Genomic DNA, 18494 nt, shown 5'->3' with positions numbered 1-18494 from the left:
TAAGGTCCAGATGCAAGTGACTGCTGAGCCCTTGGCTGACAATCAATATTTATTATATTTTGCCCCAGCCTTCCACCAGGGGTCTCAGGGTTACACTTCTCCCCACTTATCCTGCTTTACCTTGACTTAACCAACAACCCTGAGAGATGAAGTAGGCTGGCTGAAAGACAGTGAAAGGCCCATGGTCACCCAAATAACTTCAGGGTTGAGAAGGAATCACAAAGAACCTTGCATTGCCACAGCAGAGCCTAGAAAAGAGAAGTATCTCCTATTCCCTAGCTCTCTAGGAAAGCTAGAACACTAAGAAAAGTTCATGCATGACCCACGTGAATCAAACACCATCTGTGCTAAGTACTCAAGTCCCCCATCAGGGACAAAAGGGAGCCTTATCCTAAATCCCAAGTGGGATTGACTTTCATTGTTTAATTTCTACGTGTTGTTGTTGTTTAGTCGTTTAGTCGTGTCCGACTCTTCGTGACCCCATGGACCATAGCACGCCAGGCACTCCTGTCTTGCACTGCCTCCCGCAGTTTGGTCAAACTCATGTCCGTAGCTTCGAGAACACTGTCCAATTTCTACGTATCCCGTATTATATTATGTTGTTAGCCACCTGGGGCTCAAGGAAAGGTGTGATAGAAATGTTTGAGATAAATAGGAGCTATCCTAAGGGGCATAGCTGAGCCAAGCGAAAACAACGTCCAGAACACAGACACAATTTAAGCATAGACTACAAATAATATTTATGGCACTAGCCTTCAACGAGACTCCCTCACAATATAAATTTCTATCACACGTGGGTACATTCAAATGGGCATGGTCACCGTGTAAAACCAAAATTGTTTTTAAAGAAACTGTGACAACTTTAGCACTAGTGTGACTCAGGCTTAAAACTCATATAATAAATGCTTGTGAGTCAACAAAAAAAACACCTATACACAAATGCAATTGTTATTATATGGCTTCTAAGCTTAGTGTGTTGTAAAACGTTACATTAAAAATTTAGAGAATGTGACCAAATTACAGAGAATGTTCACAGAATGAAACATGCAGCACATAAGGAGATAATGTTCTTGTACATCAATATAGCAAAGCTCTAATCAAGGTTCCCCAAGCTGAAGGCCAGTCCCCTGAGGCCCCAAGGAATTGCACCAATACTTGCCCACCATGTTCACAGAAAGAATGTATACATTCTCTGCTTGTTTTATCCCAAAGTTTGACAGTTTTGTCATCACTGGATGATACTATCAATCTTCCATCAGGAGAAAACCTAAAATAAATACATTCATTAAAGCAAGATTAGGAGCAATATAAGCTAGATCTGGATTGTCCTCAGTTAAATGTGTTATTTAACTAAGTTTTTCTCAAAATAGACTTACCTTTGTCATGTTCATTAATTGCAATGGGTCTACTCTGAGTTAAAATGTAGTTGAATACCACCCATAGGCCTTTTTCAAGGACTCTTCTGAATGTAATTTGTTTTAACCAATTGTGTGAGGGACAGAAGTTACAGGCAGGTCCCTCCCATCTAAGTAGCAGCTCGTCGCCCAGCGCGAGTGCTAGTGGGGAGGGAGATATCTCCAGCGGAGACTCAGGAAGTGGTGACCGAGGCTAAGGCTAAGGCCCATGCCCAGTGTGGGAAGGGAAGTGGGAGGCAAGGGAAGAAGGCCAATCCCGCCGACCCCGGAATTGCACAGGAAACGACGGGGGCGGAGATTCAGTATCCCTACACTACTTTGCTGGAAGAAAACGCGCAGATCTCCATTCGGAGGTTCTGACCCCTAACTGATAACATGTACATAGTACTGTTCTGCACTGTAAATAATCAGCACTAAATAAAAGGATGAAAAGACAAAGCTTTGAGGAGTAGTTACTCTAGAGTAGCCACTACCGAGTCTATGACAAATTGTAATGTTTATTTATAGTTGGTAAGTTGGGACTGTAAAATGTTGGGCAGGTAAGAAATTCAATAAATAATAAATACTGTTATTGATTAACTCTTGGGAGTTTCCTCCTTGACAATCTATCTCAACAGGATTCCATCAACTATGCATATAGTCAGAACAATGGACTTTTCCACACATGGACAATCCTTTTGAAATACAGTATTACGATAACCAACAAAAACCATAGCATAAAAATGTAAGCTTTCCTATTAAACAATCCTATTGGACCAGTAATTAATGAAATACTGTATGAGTATGTGTACAGGTAAGTCTTATTTTTCCATACATATATTTTCCCATTTTCCCTCTTTTTGTTATCTAAACTTTAAGCCTCTTTGGCAGTAACAGTAATTATTAGAAACCATTTTAAAGAACAGTGGTCATAGTCAGTAGACTTATTGAAAACAAAGCATGTGGCGAAACTGACGGGGAAGATCAGAAACCAAGAAGACCAAGTATTTGTTAGAGATTTGAGTAAATTCATAGTGTATCTAAAAAAACCACAGTAAGCAGTTAAAATCATTGGTAGCGTTGTAATGAAATTTGTAACGTGAACCTGATTATGATAAATTAAAGGTAAAAGACCCCTAACAGTTAAGTCCAGTCATGAATGACTCTGGGGTTGCAGCGCTCATCTTGCTTTACTGGCCAAGGGAGCCAATGTTTGTCTGCAGAGTTTTTCCAGGTCATGTGGCTAGCATGACTAAGCTGCTTCTGGCAAAACCAGAGCAGCACACAGAAACGCCGTTTATCTTCCTGCCGGAGTGGTACCTATTTATCTATTTGCACTTTGACGTGCTTTTGAACTGCTAGGTTGGCAGGAGCTGGGAACGAGCAATGGGAGCTCACCCCGCCGTGGGATTAGAACCGCCGACCTTCCGATTGGCAAGCCCTAGGCTCAGTGATTTAGACCACAGCGCCACCCATGTCCCTATGATAAATTAGGGATACATAACAGTTGGAAAAATTACAATATGCAAAAAATATTAATTTTTAAATTTAAGAACCCATGGGAGGGAGGGGAGGAAGTCAGAAGGTTCAGGCAACCTTGTAATTGGATATATATGAGAGATAATACTGTATGTATAAAAATGTGAAAAATTAATAAAAATTATTACAAAAAAGGAAGAAACCAAAGCACTTATTGAAATCTATGGATTTCAGAAAGTGCATTCAGTAGGATGACTTCGATAATGCTGCTTGGTTATATCCAACTGACAGCTTCTTCTAACAATGATAGCTCCCTTCCAACAAGACAGAAATTAATTGGAAACACAACTGAAGCTCTGAAAGGTGGCTAACTCCTATATTGATAGCCACGTTAAAAGATGAGTGGGTTTATAAGTGAGTTAAGCAGAATTTCAGATCTTCCTACAGTTGTGAACTTTTGCTATACAATTTGTTTTTATGCCACATATATATTACCGCAACATTGTCAACAAACAAGAAAAAAGTATTTTACTTACTTCGCACAGCGAACCCAGTTTATGTGCTGACTTAGTGAAAATAAGAATTTTTGTCTGTGGACAGCCCAAACTTTAACTGTTTTGTCATCAGAGGCTGTAACCAATGATTGGCCATCATTAGAAAAGTGAACACTTCTGACGGTTGCCGTATGAGCCTTGAAGGTAGTCGATTCTCCCTTGCTAAGTTTAGGGGGGAAAGCACAAGATAAACATACTGCATTCCACACAGTATGAAGCTTATGCACATTTGCCTACTGGCTTCTAATATATATATTTACATTAGGAGAAAGCTGTTGGTTTTAGGCCTCTGGAGCATACCAAACACAGGAAGAAAACTGTTTTACTTAAATCTAGTTACTGGAATGGCTCCTAACTTCAGACAGTTTGCGTTTGTATCTTTTACGCAGAACTTTAAAAAAAAAAGTTTAAAGTAGTAAACGTCAAACAGACTTGTTCCAATGATGCAACTTAAAGAAAAATCATGTAAGAACGTCACATCATAGGTCTTGCTGCAAAAAGGAGAAAGACGTCTAAACATGAGGGGCATACTGTGAGTTTGAGAAACTTTACAAGAGTAATTCACATTTAATTATACACATACATCATTCTGCCCTGAACATTTTTGCACAAGTAAGTGACGAGCTACAAGCATATTTGTGTATTCTTGTATATGATTCTACTGCTTACATGAAAGTACAGAACATCAAGCTAGGAAAGGTCAGAGCCAGGGTTTAAAAAAGAAACAAGAAAAAAAAGGCATTGAGGTCCCTCTTCTAAATATATTTCATAAAATTTATACACCACTTGATTGTAAAAAACCTGAAATGTGTGTGAAACATAGGAACTGCCTTGTAGCAAGTCAGACTGCTCATCCATCTGGCTCAGTATTGTCTGCAATGACTGGCAGTGGCTCTCCAGGATTGCAAACACAAATATGCCCAGCTCTACCTAGAAATGCAAGGATTTGAACTCAGGACCTCCTGCATGCAAGCTCTTCCACTGAGCTACAGTCCTTCCCCAAAGCTCTGCCAAGTGACACATATTTTCTTCTCAAATAGTGTGTGGCTACTTCTTAAAAAGTGGAGTGAAAAGCTCTTTGCCATAGTGACAGACACGGAACAAGCATTAAAAAAACTTTAATTCAGCTCGTTTCAAAAAAACTGAATACAGTGGTACCTCTGGTTAAGAACTTAATTCGTTCCAGAGGTCCATTCTTAACCTGAAACTGAAGCACCACTTTAGCTAATGGGGCCTCCTTGCTGCTGCCACCACCACGCAATTTCTGTTCTCATCCTGAAGCAAAGTTCTTAACCCGAGGTACTATTTCTGGGTTAGTGGAGTTTGTAACCTGAAGCGTTTGTAACCCGAGGTACCACTGTGCCACAGAAGGAACATTTACAATATCCATGTAGTTAACCTTTCCTCAAGGAAAGTGTACCCTGAGGCCTTCCAATGCAACACAAACTAGATGGGATGAAGCAGTACCTTTTTCTTGTTGAAGCAATATGCTGATCGTCAACTCATTTTTAACAGGGACCGTACAGTCATACCTCGAAAGTCAAACAGAATCCATTCTGGAAGTCCGTTCGACTTCCAAAACGTTCGGAAACCAAGGTGCGGCTTCCGATTGGCTGCAGGAAGCTCCTGCAGCCAATCTGAAGCTGCGGAAGCCCCGTCGGACATTCGGGTTCCAAAGAACATTTGCAAACTGGAACACTCACTTCCAGGTTTGCGGTGTTCGGGAGCCGAAACGTTTGACTCGCAAGGCGTTCAAAAACCAAGGTATGACTGTATTTGGAATCAATCTACAACTAGAGGTCAGTAACACGAGTTCCGTCCAATAAGTGTACCCCACATGAACTGACATACAAAGGGCTTCTTAACCTTGTCTTTAGTGTGAACAGCAACAGAGTCTTTGCCATTGTTCTTCCCTTATATACACCTGTTTTACACTCAGAAAGTCAATGCACTTCATCGAGAAAAAGAATGTCTGCCTTCATCGTTACTAAGCTGTCATATTCACTGTAACTGAACTTGGTTAAAACAAAAAGCCAAATTCAAATCTTGGAAGACTTTGGAGAGAGCGGCTGTAACTCAGTGGCAGAGCTCAGGCTTCACCTACTTTAGATCCCAGATTGAATCCCTGACAAGGATCCCCACACAAGGATAGAAAAAAAACCCCGCTCTGAAATGCTGTAGAACCACTGACAGTCAATGCAATGCTGAGTAAGATCAGCAAATGGTCTGGCTCTGTACAAGCCGCTTCCTGTGTTCCTAATAAGAGAAATAACATACATACAAAGTACTCAGACAGCATATACTTACACACTTGGAACCCACAAGCGAACTGTTTTGTCTCTAGAACCTGAAGCAATCAGATGGCCAGATGGTGAAAAATGCACACTCAGGACTGCGTCTTTGTGACCCACAAAGCGGTAGGCTCTCATTTGTGGTTTCATACTCCAGATCATCAGGCATGAATCCATAGAGCCACTTACTGGACAAAAAGAATATACTACCTTTCAAAGTTATACTCAAAGGAGAGATCATACACATACACACCTGGCATGAATTTCAGTCACTAGTTTCAATTTCTCTCTTCCTTTCCTTGAATAAAAGTACAGTGGTACCTTGTTTTGAGTCCGGGATCTGTTCCAGAGCCCCAGACGCTCGGCAAAAGGGATGCTCGACAAAGTGCTGCTCTGCGCATGCACGCAGAGCGGTATGCGCTTCTGCACATGCGAGAAGCGCGATTCAGCACTTCTGCGCATGTGCGAGTGGCAAACCCAGAAGTAACCCGTTTGCCATGGACGTTCGCCAAAATGGACGCTCAACGGAGCGGACGTTCTTTAAGGTATTACTGTATTTACTAATCACAGAACTGAAAGCAAGCACACAAGCTTTCCAGTTCATCCGCATAATTGAGAGAAGTACCTCTTGAAGTATATGCAGTCTCATCTTCAAAACAGGCAAGGAAGGAAACCAAAGAATTACAAGCAAACATTTAGAGAATTTAGTACAAATGTCCTTTATTATCGCATCATTTTAGCTGCATCCACCAAGCTATTTGTTTTCAAATATTTATATACTATCCAACAAATAAAGCTCAAGGGGAATTTCAACTAAAAAATAATATTATAATACATAAATGTGTGATTTTAAAAATAATAATAATCCAAAACAAAACAAAACAAAACAGATCTGCATAGTTGAACCAGCCTTTCATCTTATATGACTCAGTTGCTTTGCTGTACAATCTCAGGTTTGTTGCTACTTTTCTTAATATCTGATAGCTAAAACTAAGAAGAGTACTTTAGCTAAGGCCCAATCCCACGCTGGATACTCTGTATGCTGTTGAGTCCAAACAATTGGGAGAACTGCTAAAAGCAGACTGAATGCTATTTTGTTCTATGAAAGAAAACTATACTAAAGAAAATTCTGCTTAGCTGACAACTTACCTAGCTGTTTATTATTTAGACTGAAATCCACACTCGTTACAGCATCACGGTGCCCTTTGAAATGCCTCTCCAATGTTGGATCTTCCTGCAGGAGGAAAGAGGTCGGTATTGGACTAAATTTTTGTACGGCTACAAACAGTATTTCTGAAGCAAGAAGAATACTTTATACGTTTCTGGAAGCTGCACATATGCCATCATTTTTATTGTGATTTCTTACTGGTTTTACTGTTTCATTTTCTAATTTGCTCTATCTAGTTTCAGATTAATAGCACAGCCTTTTACTGTGACTCGCCTGCTTGAAATAGGCAGCAAGGAATTCCAAGCAACTCAGGATGCATGCTAGCAGAAAAGGGAGAGACCACTCAGTTCCTCATATGCCAGCTGACTGCATTTCTGCAATAGCCATAGGGGAAGGAAAATCCCGTCCCCCACAGCCAGTGTAGAAACCAAGTGGGCTGGAATTGGAAGGCAGACAAGGGTTTCTGAGATCCATCTGTTCTCCACTGGCTCACTTGGTAGAAGCCAAGTAAGACAATCCTTTAGGTCAGTGGTTCTCCAAGGGTGTGGCACACCACATTGGTGTGGCAGGAGAAGATGGCAAGTGTGGCAGAAAGATTCAATGACAATCAAAAAACAATTTAACATTTCAGTGTAACATAGTATGGTATAATACCAAAATATCCCTTTTTAAAAAATTTAAAAACATTTATTCAAATGTTATAATACATTTTCAATTTATTTATTTATTTATTTTATTTGCATAATATGGATAGACATCTTTTCAAAATGAGAGCAACAGTGCCAAGTGATACTGAGGACAAAATCCTAGTTGTGATGCAGAATCGCTGTTTGAACCATTATACGTTCTAGATGTCCCATGGTCATATTATAAAGTAATTGTGTTCTATGTTATGAATCAAGCACTGCTAGTTGTTGCTTCTTTTTGTTTTCCAATGCATTTTTTTATCAGCAAAAAAAAAATAACTACAAAACACACAAAGGCAAGGAGAGTAGAGCATAATGGCAGAACTCATACGGATATTTTTTTTTATTTCACAAAAATGCTGCAGCCATGTTCTTAAATGTAATACTAAATAAATTGGAGTCCTTGGAGAGCTGAGAAAATCAAATGAAAAGATTCCAAGAGCTCTGGCCAGGTAGTAAATTAATGTTTAGAAAATTTTGCATACTCTGTGGGAAGTGCAGTAGCGGCAGAGACAAATGCTAAGCACCAAACTCACACATGTATATTCTGTACACTGAGCTTTGCAGTATACCTCTCTTCCCGGGATTCTTTTCTTCAGAATCCAGTTTAGGATGCACAAGGTCATTTTAAGCTACAGAGCTCTGCCCAAGGATTATACTTTAATACTCTGATTAGATACTCTCAACATTCAACACACAAATACTTCTTTGTAAGGATCAGCGCAGGGCTGTATATAAACTGCAATTCCAAAGAAGCAGTGTTCAGAATTCAGCTTCCTAATAAAGTCCATATTCATATACTGTATATTTTTAAAGTTTTTATCCCTTGTGACTGTGAATATATACTTGACTGTGTGTTATCAATTCGTGCTAAAACTGCAGAAGGCACGTTTCTTGCACTGGCCAACAGGACATGAGCGCAACTGCACCCTCTTTGATCATGATCCCCAGCAGCCGGTATTCAAAGGCATACTGTACTGCCTCTGACTCAGACATCATGGCAAGTAGCCACTGAGAAAGCCTTATCCTCCATAAACTTGTCTAATCCTCTTTTAAAGGCCTCCAAGTTGTGGCCATCACTAAATCTTGTGATAACTTTTTATAGAACAGTTCTAAGAATTACAATTTATATAACATGATCACTGATATACAGTGTACATGCAACACCCGATTACAGTCATGCATATTTTCAGCCACAGGTGTATACACCTGTCTCTTTAAAATGTAATGTGAGTAGCAGCTATTACAGGGGTTAGCCTACTTCCAAGAGACTGCGATCTACTCACAGAGTTAAAAACTGGCAGTGATTTACCCCCTTTTGGGAGGTTCAAGTCAAAATGGTTGAGCTTTTTTTAGGCCTGTTTTGGGGGGTTCATGTAAAAGGTGTTGAGCTTCTTTAGGGAAGAGGAAAGTGACGTTGAGCTTTATTTTTTTAGGAAGGAAAGCCCTGTTTTTGATGGTTCAGGTCATTTTAGGGGTGCAGGGCAAAGAGCTTTTTTTAGGGGAGCCAAAGTTTTTTAGCTTCTTTGGGGGGAGCCACTGATCTACCGGTAATCTACCACAGATGTCCAGTGATCTACCGGTAGATCACAATCTACCTGTTGGACATGCCTGAGCTATTACATCACAATCCTAAGTATATTTCCTTGGAAACTCTCCTAGAATCAGTGGAGACTTAGGGAGCTTCCAGGTCGTCGCTATTTGGAGTGGGACTCAAATCCAGCAACAGGCAAATTGAGGATCATTTGGAGCTCTCATGCAACAAACCCACTTTCTCCCCACAAAACAGACTTTTTTTGCTGTAAGGAAATTGACAGGGAAGTCACTGGAAAGTGTGGAAGTCATTTGCTTGATGCAGCGCTGTCTAACACCCACAAACACAAATCAGAACAAATGCTTGTTAAATAACCTTCCTGCAAACTTTGTGCAAACAAATCAGAATGAATACCTAGAAGCAACATTACTTCTAAGCAGTGGGGTTTTTTCCTAGAAAAATCAGTACCGGTACTCACCATGAAGTTGTTACAGTAAGTGCTACACTTTTCAACAACAAAAAAGAGGTGCCAGTACTGCATACCCCTGAGTACCCCCTGAAAAAAAGCACTGCTTCTAAGTAACAATAAGGGGATTGTGGTATTTTATCTAAAAACGTTTTTAGGTTTTTTTGTTTTTTTACAGCACCACTAAAAGGATATAAAAGCAGCAGTGCTCAAGAATGCCTATCTCTACACGTTGTTTTTCAGGTAGTTAGTTCCTGCAAGTCAGGTAAAATAACCCTGATAAAACCCACTCAGGAGACTAATGTGAAAAACAATACTGTACAACCTAAAATTGCAAAGAAGCAAAAATGGGCAGGGCTAGCCTAGGAAGTGATCAGAATCATTTAAAACTTCAGCCTATCCTAATTCTGACAAACTGTGACAACACATCCGGACCCATAGCCTCCCCCACCCCCGCCGGTGTCTTTATTCATTACAATGATGCCTGGCAGGCATTCAGGTGACGCCTTTCCCAGCAGAGGGATTCTGCGAAGCCGAAATGGTCCCTGACTTACTCTCCTGTACTGTAGCTGTTATTAAACGGGGCGGGAAGGACGGGCGGCATGACTTCCTAGACCCAGAAGGGCAAACAGCTCTTCCTGCACCAAGCACAATCCAACCGACTTCAAGCCCTAAGTGCCATTTTTAAGCGTGTTACAGGCAGGAGCTTTTAACATTGCGCCCAAACCACGTACTTCGCTCTCAAGCCCTATTTTCTCTCCCTCCCCCCCATATTTATTTATGATAAGGAAATCTTACTAAACTTGTTTTAAAAGCTTGCTGGCTCCTCTCTTTGTGACTTTTTAGACAGCCCCAATAGGGCCATGGTTCCCCCGGGGGGGCGCAATTTGATTTTTTGGGGGGGGGCAATTGGAGAATGAGTTGGGAACAGTTAATGGCCTTTTAGGCTTCCTCCGTGTGAATAGGAGTTCACAGTACTGTAATAAGAATAATATGTCGGGGGGGGCGCTTTGGGATTTTAGGTGGGACATGCCAAAAAAAGTTTGGGAACCAATGCTGGTCCCCCCCCCGACCCCTTCTTGTCTGCTAACAGGGCGCCGCGGCTCTGCAGATTTGTGTCGACAGAGCAGCCGAGGTCTCCATCGCCCGCCCTGCTCCGAGGGGGCCTCCCTCTTCCCGCCGCCTCGAAGCCCCGCTTGCCAGGCTGCCCGACCCTCCTCGGGCCCGCAGCCCCGCTCCACCCCGGGCCCTTACCAAGCAGGCGAACGCCATGGCGCTGCGGGAGCCGGAGCCGGAGCGGAACCGACGGGCCACCGCTGCTGTTCGTCGCCGGAACGATTCAGTTTGCCCGCTCCTCGGGCCGCCTTAGTAACGGCGTCCTGCGCTTAAAGGGGGGGCGGGGCAGCGAGCGGGAAAGTGTCCGCCGACGGGAAAGCGGCGCCTGGTTTTCAAATCGAAGGGGGCGGGCGGGGAGCTCATGCTGCGGGAGAGGCGCTTTCGGCGCCAGAATGTGGCATGCAGGGGTCTCCAATGGATGGATGGACTCTGGAATAAGCCTCATTAAGTTCAGTGGTGCAAAAGTTAAGAGTACTGTATGTCTTACTAGGACATGGGAGATCAGGGTTCCTAATCCCAACTCAGCCTCGAAGCTCGCTCGGTGACCTTGGGCCAGGCACTCCCTCCCAACCTCACCTACGGTGCCGGATTTACTATAAGCTAAACAAGCTATAGCTTGTTGTTGTTGTTGTTGTTGTTGTTGTTGTTGTTGTTGTTGTTGTTGTTGTTGTTGTTGTTGTTTAGTCGTGTCCGACTCTTCCTGACCCCATGGACCATAGCACGCCAGGCACTCCTGTCTTCCACTGCCTCCTGCAGTTTGGTCAAACTCATGTTTGTAGCTTCAACAAACTATAGCTATAGCTTAGGACCCCACTTTCTTGGGGGGCCCCCAAAAAAATCAAAGGAAAAAAACTGGATGTACATTTCCAAAATATAAGATAAAAAACAAATAAAATAAAAACTACATACAGCAACAGTGGCAAATGGCTTTAGATACCTATTAGGTTTATAAATGGGGGGCGGGGCAGGTGCCACTGTGGTCTTGACTCTAAACCACAGGGCTTGCTGATCAGAAGATCGACGGTTCGAATCCCTACAATGGGGTGAGTTCCCATTGCTCGGTCCCTGCTCCTGCCAACCTAGCAGTTGGAAAGCATGTCAAAGAGCAAGTAGATAAATGGCGGGAAGGTAAACGGCGTTTCTGTGCGCTGCTCTGGTTTCGCCAGAAGTGGGTTAGTCATGCTGGCCACATGACCCGGAAAAACTGTCTGCGGACAAACATCTGCTCCCTCGGCCAGTAAAGCAAGATCAACGCTGCAACCCCAGAGTCGTCCACAACTGGACTTAACTGTCTGGGGTCCCTTTACCTTACCTAGGTCCATAAATTGCCATACAGCATATATTCAACACAAAAAACAGTGACAATTTGTTGTTGACAAGGGACAGCTGGGCTTATAAAGGGCCCCATTACCTTCAGTAGCTTAGGGCCTCATCAAACCTAAATCCGGCTCTGCTCACCTACCTCGCAAGGTTGTTGTGAAGATAAAATGGAGAGGAGAAGAACTATGTGCTCCACCTTGAGCTACTTGAAGAATATAAATGCAATAAAGGAAGAAAACCTTATTCTGAGGAAAGTCGGTACAAGATTACAGCCTAAGACTGGGAGGTGGAGGGGGCAGAGTCAGGTTGGAAATAGCTAGATACCAAGGGCCCTACTATTTATTTAATCGGTCGTGTATAGGCTACCTGAAGGAGCGTCTCCACCCCCATCGTTCAGCCCAAACGCTGAGGGCCTTCTGGCGGATCCCTCACTGCGAGAAGTGAGGTTACAGGGAATCAGGCAGAGGGCCTTCTCGGTAGTGGCGCCCGCCCTGTGGAACGCCCTCCCAGCAGATGTCAAGGAAATAAACTACTGTACCTGACTTTTAGAAGACATCTGAAGGCAGCCCTGTTTAGGAAAGTTTTTGATGTTTGATGTTTTATTGCTTTTTTATTATGACTAATAGTCTGCTGGGAGCCACTCAGAGTGGCTGGGGTGTAAATATTATTATTATTAATAATAATATTATTATATATTGATATTATTAAAATTCACTGAGCAGTTTACCACAAACATTGCCAAGCACTGATGGGCTGATAGGAGCCGTGGTGCAGCAACATATGAATGTGATTGTTTTAATGGAAAAGTAAATCACTCCTACTTCCAGTGCATTTTGATGCAAAAGTAATCACCACAGATCTCATCAGTATTTTTTCCCAAGTAAGGGTGCCTAAAAGAACAGACCTACGCATGTTAGCTCAAGAAGTAAGTCTCGCTGAGTGTAGCAAGATTTACTCCAAGTAATTGTGACTTGGGAAAAGTGCAAAAAACACTTATTCAGGAGTATGCATCGCTGAACAATATAGGAGCTCAGTTGCATTGAGTTGCCTTTTCCTTGGGGTCCCGGGTTCAATCCACAGCAAAGCCCCTGCCAGTCAGCGTGGACAATGCTGAGTTAGATGTACCAATGGTTTGGTGTTATTTGATTTGATATAATGAAGCTGACTACGTTCTTATGAGCTAGTCTTAACTGTGAATAAAACTTTCTTCTCTATAAATTACATTAACTCAGGGGTGCCCAAACTTTTTTCAAAGAGGGCCAGATTTGTTGAAGTGAAGATGCGTGAGGGCCGATCAAAGTTGTTGAGCTTTTTTCAGGATTGGAGTTGCTGAGCTTTGGACTCTGGACATGCTTGCATTAACTGATCAACCCTGCTTTTGGAACATGCACGTTAACAAGTTCCTCCAATGGTGGAAGTTGTTCCATATTGGAGCCACCAGATGGCGACTAAAATCTAAGTGTTAGAAAAGTGCAACTTAAAATGGTCTAAAATACAATGTCTAATCTGAAATATTTGAGGGCTCAGCCACACTTCTGCTTTCCCTGCTTTCCCTTGGGAAAACCTGCTGTTTGCTGCTGAATTGTAACAAACTGTTTTTCTGAGTACCTGTATTGACTTTGTTCCGATTCAGCAATAAACAGCAGGCTTTCCCAGGGAAAGTGAAAGGGACAAATGAAAAACCGCTTGGACTTGTGACTAGAAAATACAGTACAAGTGGAAAACATTTTGGATATCAAGTTAAATAAATTCAATAAATTATAATAATTATATAAATTTAAAAAAAATAAAAATAGTAGTAGTAGTAGTAGTAGATGCATGATTTTGGGCTTTTCCAGAGAACTGTTTTCATCTAACCAAGTATGCAGCTGTTAGAGAGCTATTTTGTGCATCCCACCAGCACATATGTGTGTCCCAGACCACCCCCGTTTCATTCTCAACCTCTTGAAAGTATATTCCTGAAGATTTCCTTGTAGAAGTAGACAGCTCTCCAGTGAGCCATAAGCCCTTTTGGCCTGAATCCTGACACTTTTAGTACCTGAAATGAAAGTTGCTTATCATGTAGCCTTTTAAAATTAACCAGGGGTGGTGATGTTCTCTCTTCCACTCATTTGTGCTCTACCATTTCAAAAAAATATCCTTTCCTTTTTCCCTTAGGAGGAATGTTGATCAGATCAGAATTTTATTGTGGTTTGGTCCAGTCCATTTCACCTCTTCAAGGGGCGAGACTAGAAAAAGAGGAGCCACTTTTTAGACATTTAGATAGGTGTTAACAGGTGTCCCTCCCATCTCTAGAACAGGTGGTTTATTCCTTTCCCCAGTACATTTCTACAATTACTGAGCTACCAATTCTAATCTGGACTCAATCCCCTGATTAAAGTCCTCTATTGCACCTCAGGAATGATTGTCCACACACTGCCCCAGGGCTCACCCACACTTCCACTTGCCCTGTGCCTAGAAACCATGGGTCTGAGTGGATTTCCCTTTGCCCTACTCATTTCCCAGGGAAAACTTGCTCTTTAGTGCTAAATCCAAACAAGTGTCATTTGGGGTAGAACACAAATTGACATTTGCTCTGATTGAGGCTAAAGAGCAATTTTCCGGGGGGACAGTAGGACAAGAAGATGTGTTGATGAGCCCTAAGTGTAAGCACAGAGATGTGCGCTTACACAGGATGGATCAACGCACACAATGATCTACACATAGGACCCACACATTTTCCTTCATGATAGAAATGTAGAAGCGCACAAAGCAGCTTGTAGAATTTCTTGTGTGAGTTGACTTTCGCCTTTGGGTTCTTTACTAGTCCTGTAAGAGAGGTAGAGAAAAATCCTGCCGTGCAGGTAAGGCTGGTATTTCACCACAGAGAGATGAATGATAAGTGTGCATGCCTTACATCCCTAAGATCCTAGCAGGGCAGTCTTGAGCAGGTCAACCGCCCTGGCGCTGAGGGGCGGAGATCGCAGGGCGCAGCATGGTTTCCACGCGGCTTTGCCGTGCGGCGCCCTGCCTACCGGCCTGGGGCCCTGGCTCACCACACCACCGGTGGTCTACCTAGAGCCGGCCCTGGATCCTAGGCTGAATCCCTGACATTGCCAGGTGTGTGTGTGTGTGTGTGTGTGTGTGTGTGTGTGTGTGTGTGTGTGTTTAAGATCTCAAGTAGCAGTGCTAGGATGGGCCTTTGCTCTACCCGGTATATTATTTGCATTTCCTGGTCTCTCTCTCTCTCTATAAAAAATGTTTCGCTACTGGGTAGGCGATCCTGGGCTAAAAGCATCTGCTCTTCATGCAGAAGGACTCAGATTTTATTCCCTGGCATGTCCACACAGGGCTGGGAGAGATCTCTGCCTGAAATCTGGGAGATGCACTGCCAGTCAGCAAAGATGGTTCAGTGGTTTGGCTCAGTACAAGACTGTGTCCTATATTCCTACGTCTGTCTCAAGTTCCAATTATCTGGGTTAATTTAATGAAATACTGACTCAGCCACTAAGTACTGGAGAAGAAAATAAAATGCCTATTAGTGTCCTATGGATGGCAGAAAGGGAACAGCCTCCCCCCCCTTCCTCCATCCCTGGATACAACAGATGCAGGCTTGGGGGGGGGGCAGAGAGGACTGTTTTCACAATAATGGACACTTTCCTGTCATAGAAATTCAGAGAGCAAATCAGTTTGATGACCTTTTATGCAAGAAGAGATGGTATCTCTAATTCAGAAAATGTTGAGAGGGAAAGTATGTATGGATGAGGCAGCTTTTGTGTGGCAAATGCTGTGTGTGTGTGTGTGTGTGTGTGTGTGTGTGTGTGTAGCTGTGAGAGGGACTGGAAGATGGATGTTTTGGATCTTCTTAAATTGTTTGAAAATGAGTCTGACTCTGTTCCCCAATTGCAGCTCTTAAAAAAGTAGGCATCTTTTAATCCAGAATCCTCCGTTGTAAGAGTGGGTCGTTACTGATGAATGTGTCTGTATTATAATGGTATTGAGGATATTTCCCTTCCAAGCAAGCTGGCTTTCAAAACTTTTAGATGAAACCCCTTCTTGCAGAAGATACACAGATCTACAGGAAATGGAAAGAGGGACTTGCCTCTTCATGGCATTCTGAAGCTGGGCAGGTGAGGAACCAAAGCTGGCACAAGTGACAACGTACCTAAGGAAGAGCAGAAGACCAGCTGAGCAACTGGGCTTGGAGGACATTCCGCCCATCCATCACTTGGAAAGCTCAGGAGGAGGCAAGGTCTTTGAAAGAGGCAGGTATGACTGAGCAAAAACCCAATAACAAGTGTTTTGAAACTTCTGGTACAGGAGATACTTAGCCTTTTCATAAACATTCCTTTAAAGAAGAGGGGAGAAATCATGACATTCATTTTGCACAAAGTTCTGGCCTTGATGTGTACTCATTCTGTTGCTGGACCACCACACACACTCCGTTGGGCTGGCGTTTGCGCGCGAAGGTCAAGAAAGTTCACAACCTGTGCTGCACTCAGGGACACATTGACACAAATAGGCCGGGTGCCAAGATTAGTATCAGGTGAATGCCACTGGAGTTCACGGAAGTTCACATCCTCCCGGCTCCCTCTGATTACCCTCAAGGTCCAATTGCTGAGTCATCCTGAACACCCAAAGGCCTGGGAGAATTATAGGTGTGTAGGCAACAGCCATCCCCTTTGCAGCCCATCTGTCGGTAGAGCAAACCCATCACAAGTCAAAGTAGCAATTCCACAGCTTTGTCTTCAAAATATAACCCTGTGTATGTATTGCCTATACCTGGAGAACGTTTTATATGGAGGTGGTGTGTAGAAACCTCTGGACGAGATTCAACTAAGTTGTGTGCACAGAACAAGGTTTGCTTACAAAGTGGGACCCCCTCCTCAATTCTCCTCCCCCTGGTCCCCCTAAATGTGCTCTGGATGGGGGTGGAACCGAAAACAGGTTCAGGGAGGTGGGAATCTTCTCCTTGCGCAAGCAGACTTCATTCTGTGTACTCATGTTTCCTACCCCATTTGAATGCTTATTTATTTTGTTATTCCTGGAATGAAAAGAGCTGGCCAAGCTTTACCAAATTTATGAGAACCAGGCCTAACTTTGGCCTATCCTAACTCAAAAGGTGGTTTTGGTGAGACAGGCTGACAAACCCGTAGCTCCCTGGAGGAAGGGTGAGATGTAGATGAAATAAATAAGAAGAGAAAGAGCACACACACACACATTTATTTCTGCTTTATGCCTTGCCAAGAACCCTGTTGGCAAAGGATGAGTAACACTGATGTAGCATTGAACGGAATCCAGAACTCTGATCTTTTATCACCAGCCCTTTTTCTGCCCCACTCTTCTCATCCTGCAGAGTTTTCAATGTGGAAGGTTGGCTTCACGACACAAAGCCAGCTGGTTCATACAAGTTCAATGAGAGATTGCCTAGTCTAGATAAAAACTTGCTGAGTGCCAATGATTGGGAATTCTAGATGTTTCCTGTAGATCTTGGTGTTTACAGCACTGGTGCTTGCCCCAGTCGGGCTCGGAAGGAACCACCTCACTCGCCTTGTTGGGCCAGCAACAGTAGCAGCAATGAAAAAAGGGTGGTGGTTGCGGGGAGACGTCAAGATTCAAATCTGGGTTCTTCTCCAAGGCAAGCTATACTGTCACTCTTCTGGACAGCTCAGTGTACACTATATGTTATCACTTGATCCCCGCAATTTCAAACGATGTCCTGCATGTCTGAATCGTCACTGACAACTTCAAGGCTTGCTTTGCATGTTTAGGGAAGTTTTTAATATTTAATGCTGTATTGTTTTTACCACTCGATTGGAAGCCGCCCAGAGTGGCTGGGGAAACTCAGCCAGATGGGTGGGGTATTAATAATAATAATAATAATAATAATAATACAGCAGTGGGTGGGAGCCTCCATTCCCATACCACAGGGCTGCTGTAGTCCTAGCACAATATGGGCAGAATTACTCACACTGTTCTTTTCCCTCCAACAATCATTACTTGATCCCTGCCGGCTGGCAACTGTGTGGGAAAGGCTTGCACAAATTGGCTCTGCCCAGTTGGTTCCAAGCCTTAGGACATTACACAGGAGTCTTGTGGGGTGAATCTCCAGAAAAGCATCTTTCATACTTCTTTCTCAGCCCGAACTGCAGGTGCTGAGAATTGAACCAAGGACCTTTTGTATACACCAAGCATAGGAAGTTGATGCTCATTTTCTTAGGAATTCAATGAGGCTTACTTTTTATTTATCAAGCATGGTTAGCATGTGCTCGCTTATTTCATTCCTTATTTATTCAGTATTGCCATGCATGCCGATTTTGTTTCAACAAGCATTTGGGCATCTTATGTTGTGTCATTTATTAACAATGGGAAATATGTATGTCACCTCTCTACAATGGGAAGAGGTTATGCAATTAAAAGAATGCAATGGTTCAAAGTACAGAACCCTTGAATTCATTTAATTGCAACGGGCCTGTGTATCCTTGCAGCCCACTGTCTAAATGTATG

The 18494-nt window shown here is 43.0% G+C and overlaps 1 protein-coding gene across 2 annotated transcripts in view; it reads right to left on the bottom strand.

Moving 5' to 3' along the window:
• The window catches only part of POC1A (POC1 centriolar protein A), a 28827-nt gene extending 17914 nt beyond the window's left edge, over positions 1-10913 (bottom strand). The window contains exons 1-5 of one of the 2 annotated variants that reach the window (XM_088662201.1): positions 9585-10913; positions 6868-6952; positions 5735-5906; positions 3410-3589; positions 1160-1267 (exon numbers count right to left, since the gene is read on the bottom strand). In XM_088662201.1, coding sequence (XP_088518327.1) covers positions 1160-1267; positions 3410-3589; positions 5735-5906; positions 6868-6952; positions 9585-9647 — 608 coding nt within the window. In that variant the 5' untranslated portion in view covers positions 9648-10913. The remainder of the gene's footprint in view (positions 1-1159; positions 1268-3409; positions 3590-5734; positions 5907-6867; positions 6953-9584) is intronic. The other variant, XM_035106121.3, reaches the window with a different exon arrangement.
• Positions 10914-18494: the final 7581 nt, after the last annotated feature.

The sequence above is a fragment of the Zootoca vivipara genome, chromosome 2 (assembly GCF_965207765.1).
Source record: "Zootoca vivipara chromosome 2, rZooViv2.hap1.1, whole genome shotgun sequence".
Lineage (NCBI taxonomy): Eukaryota > Metazoa > Chordata > Lepidosauria > Squamata > Lacertidae > Zootoca > Zootoca vivipara.
Note: the sequence above shows the minus strand (reverse complement) of the source record. Positions and strands in the feature narration are given on the sequence as shown.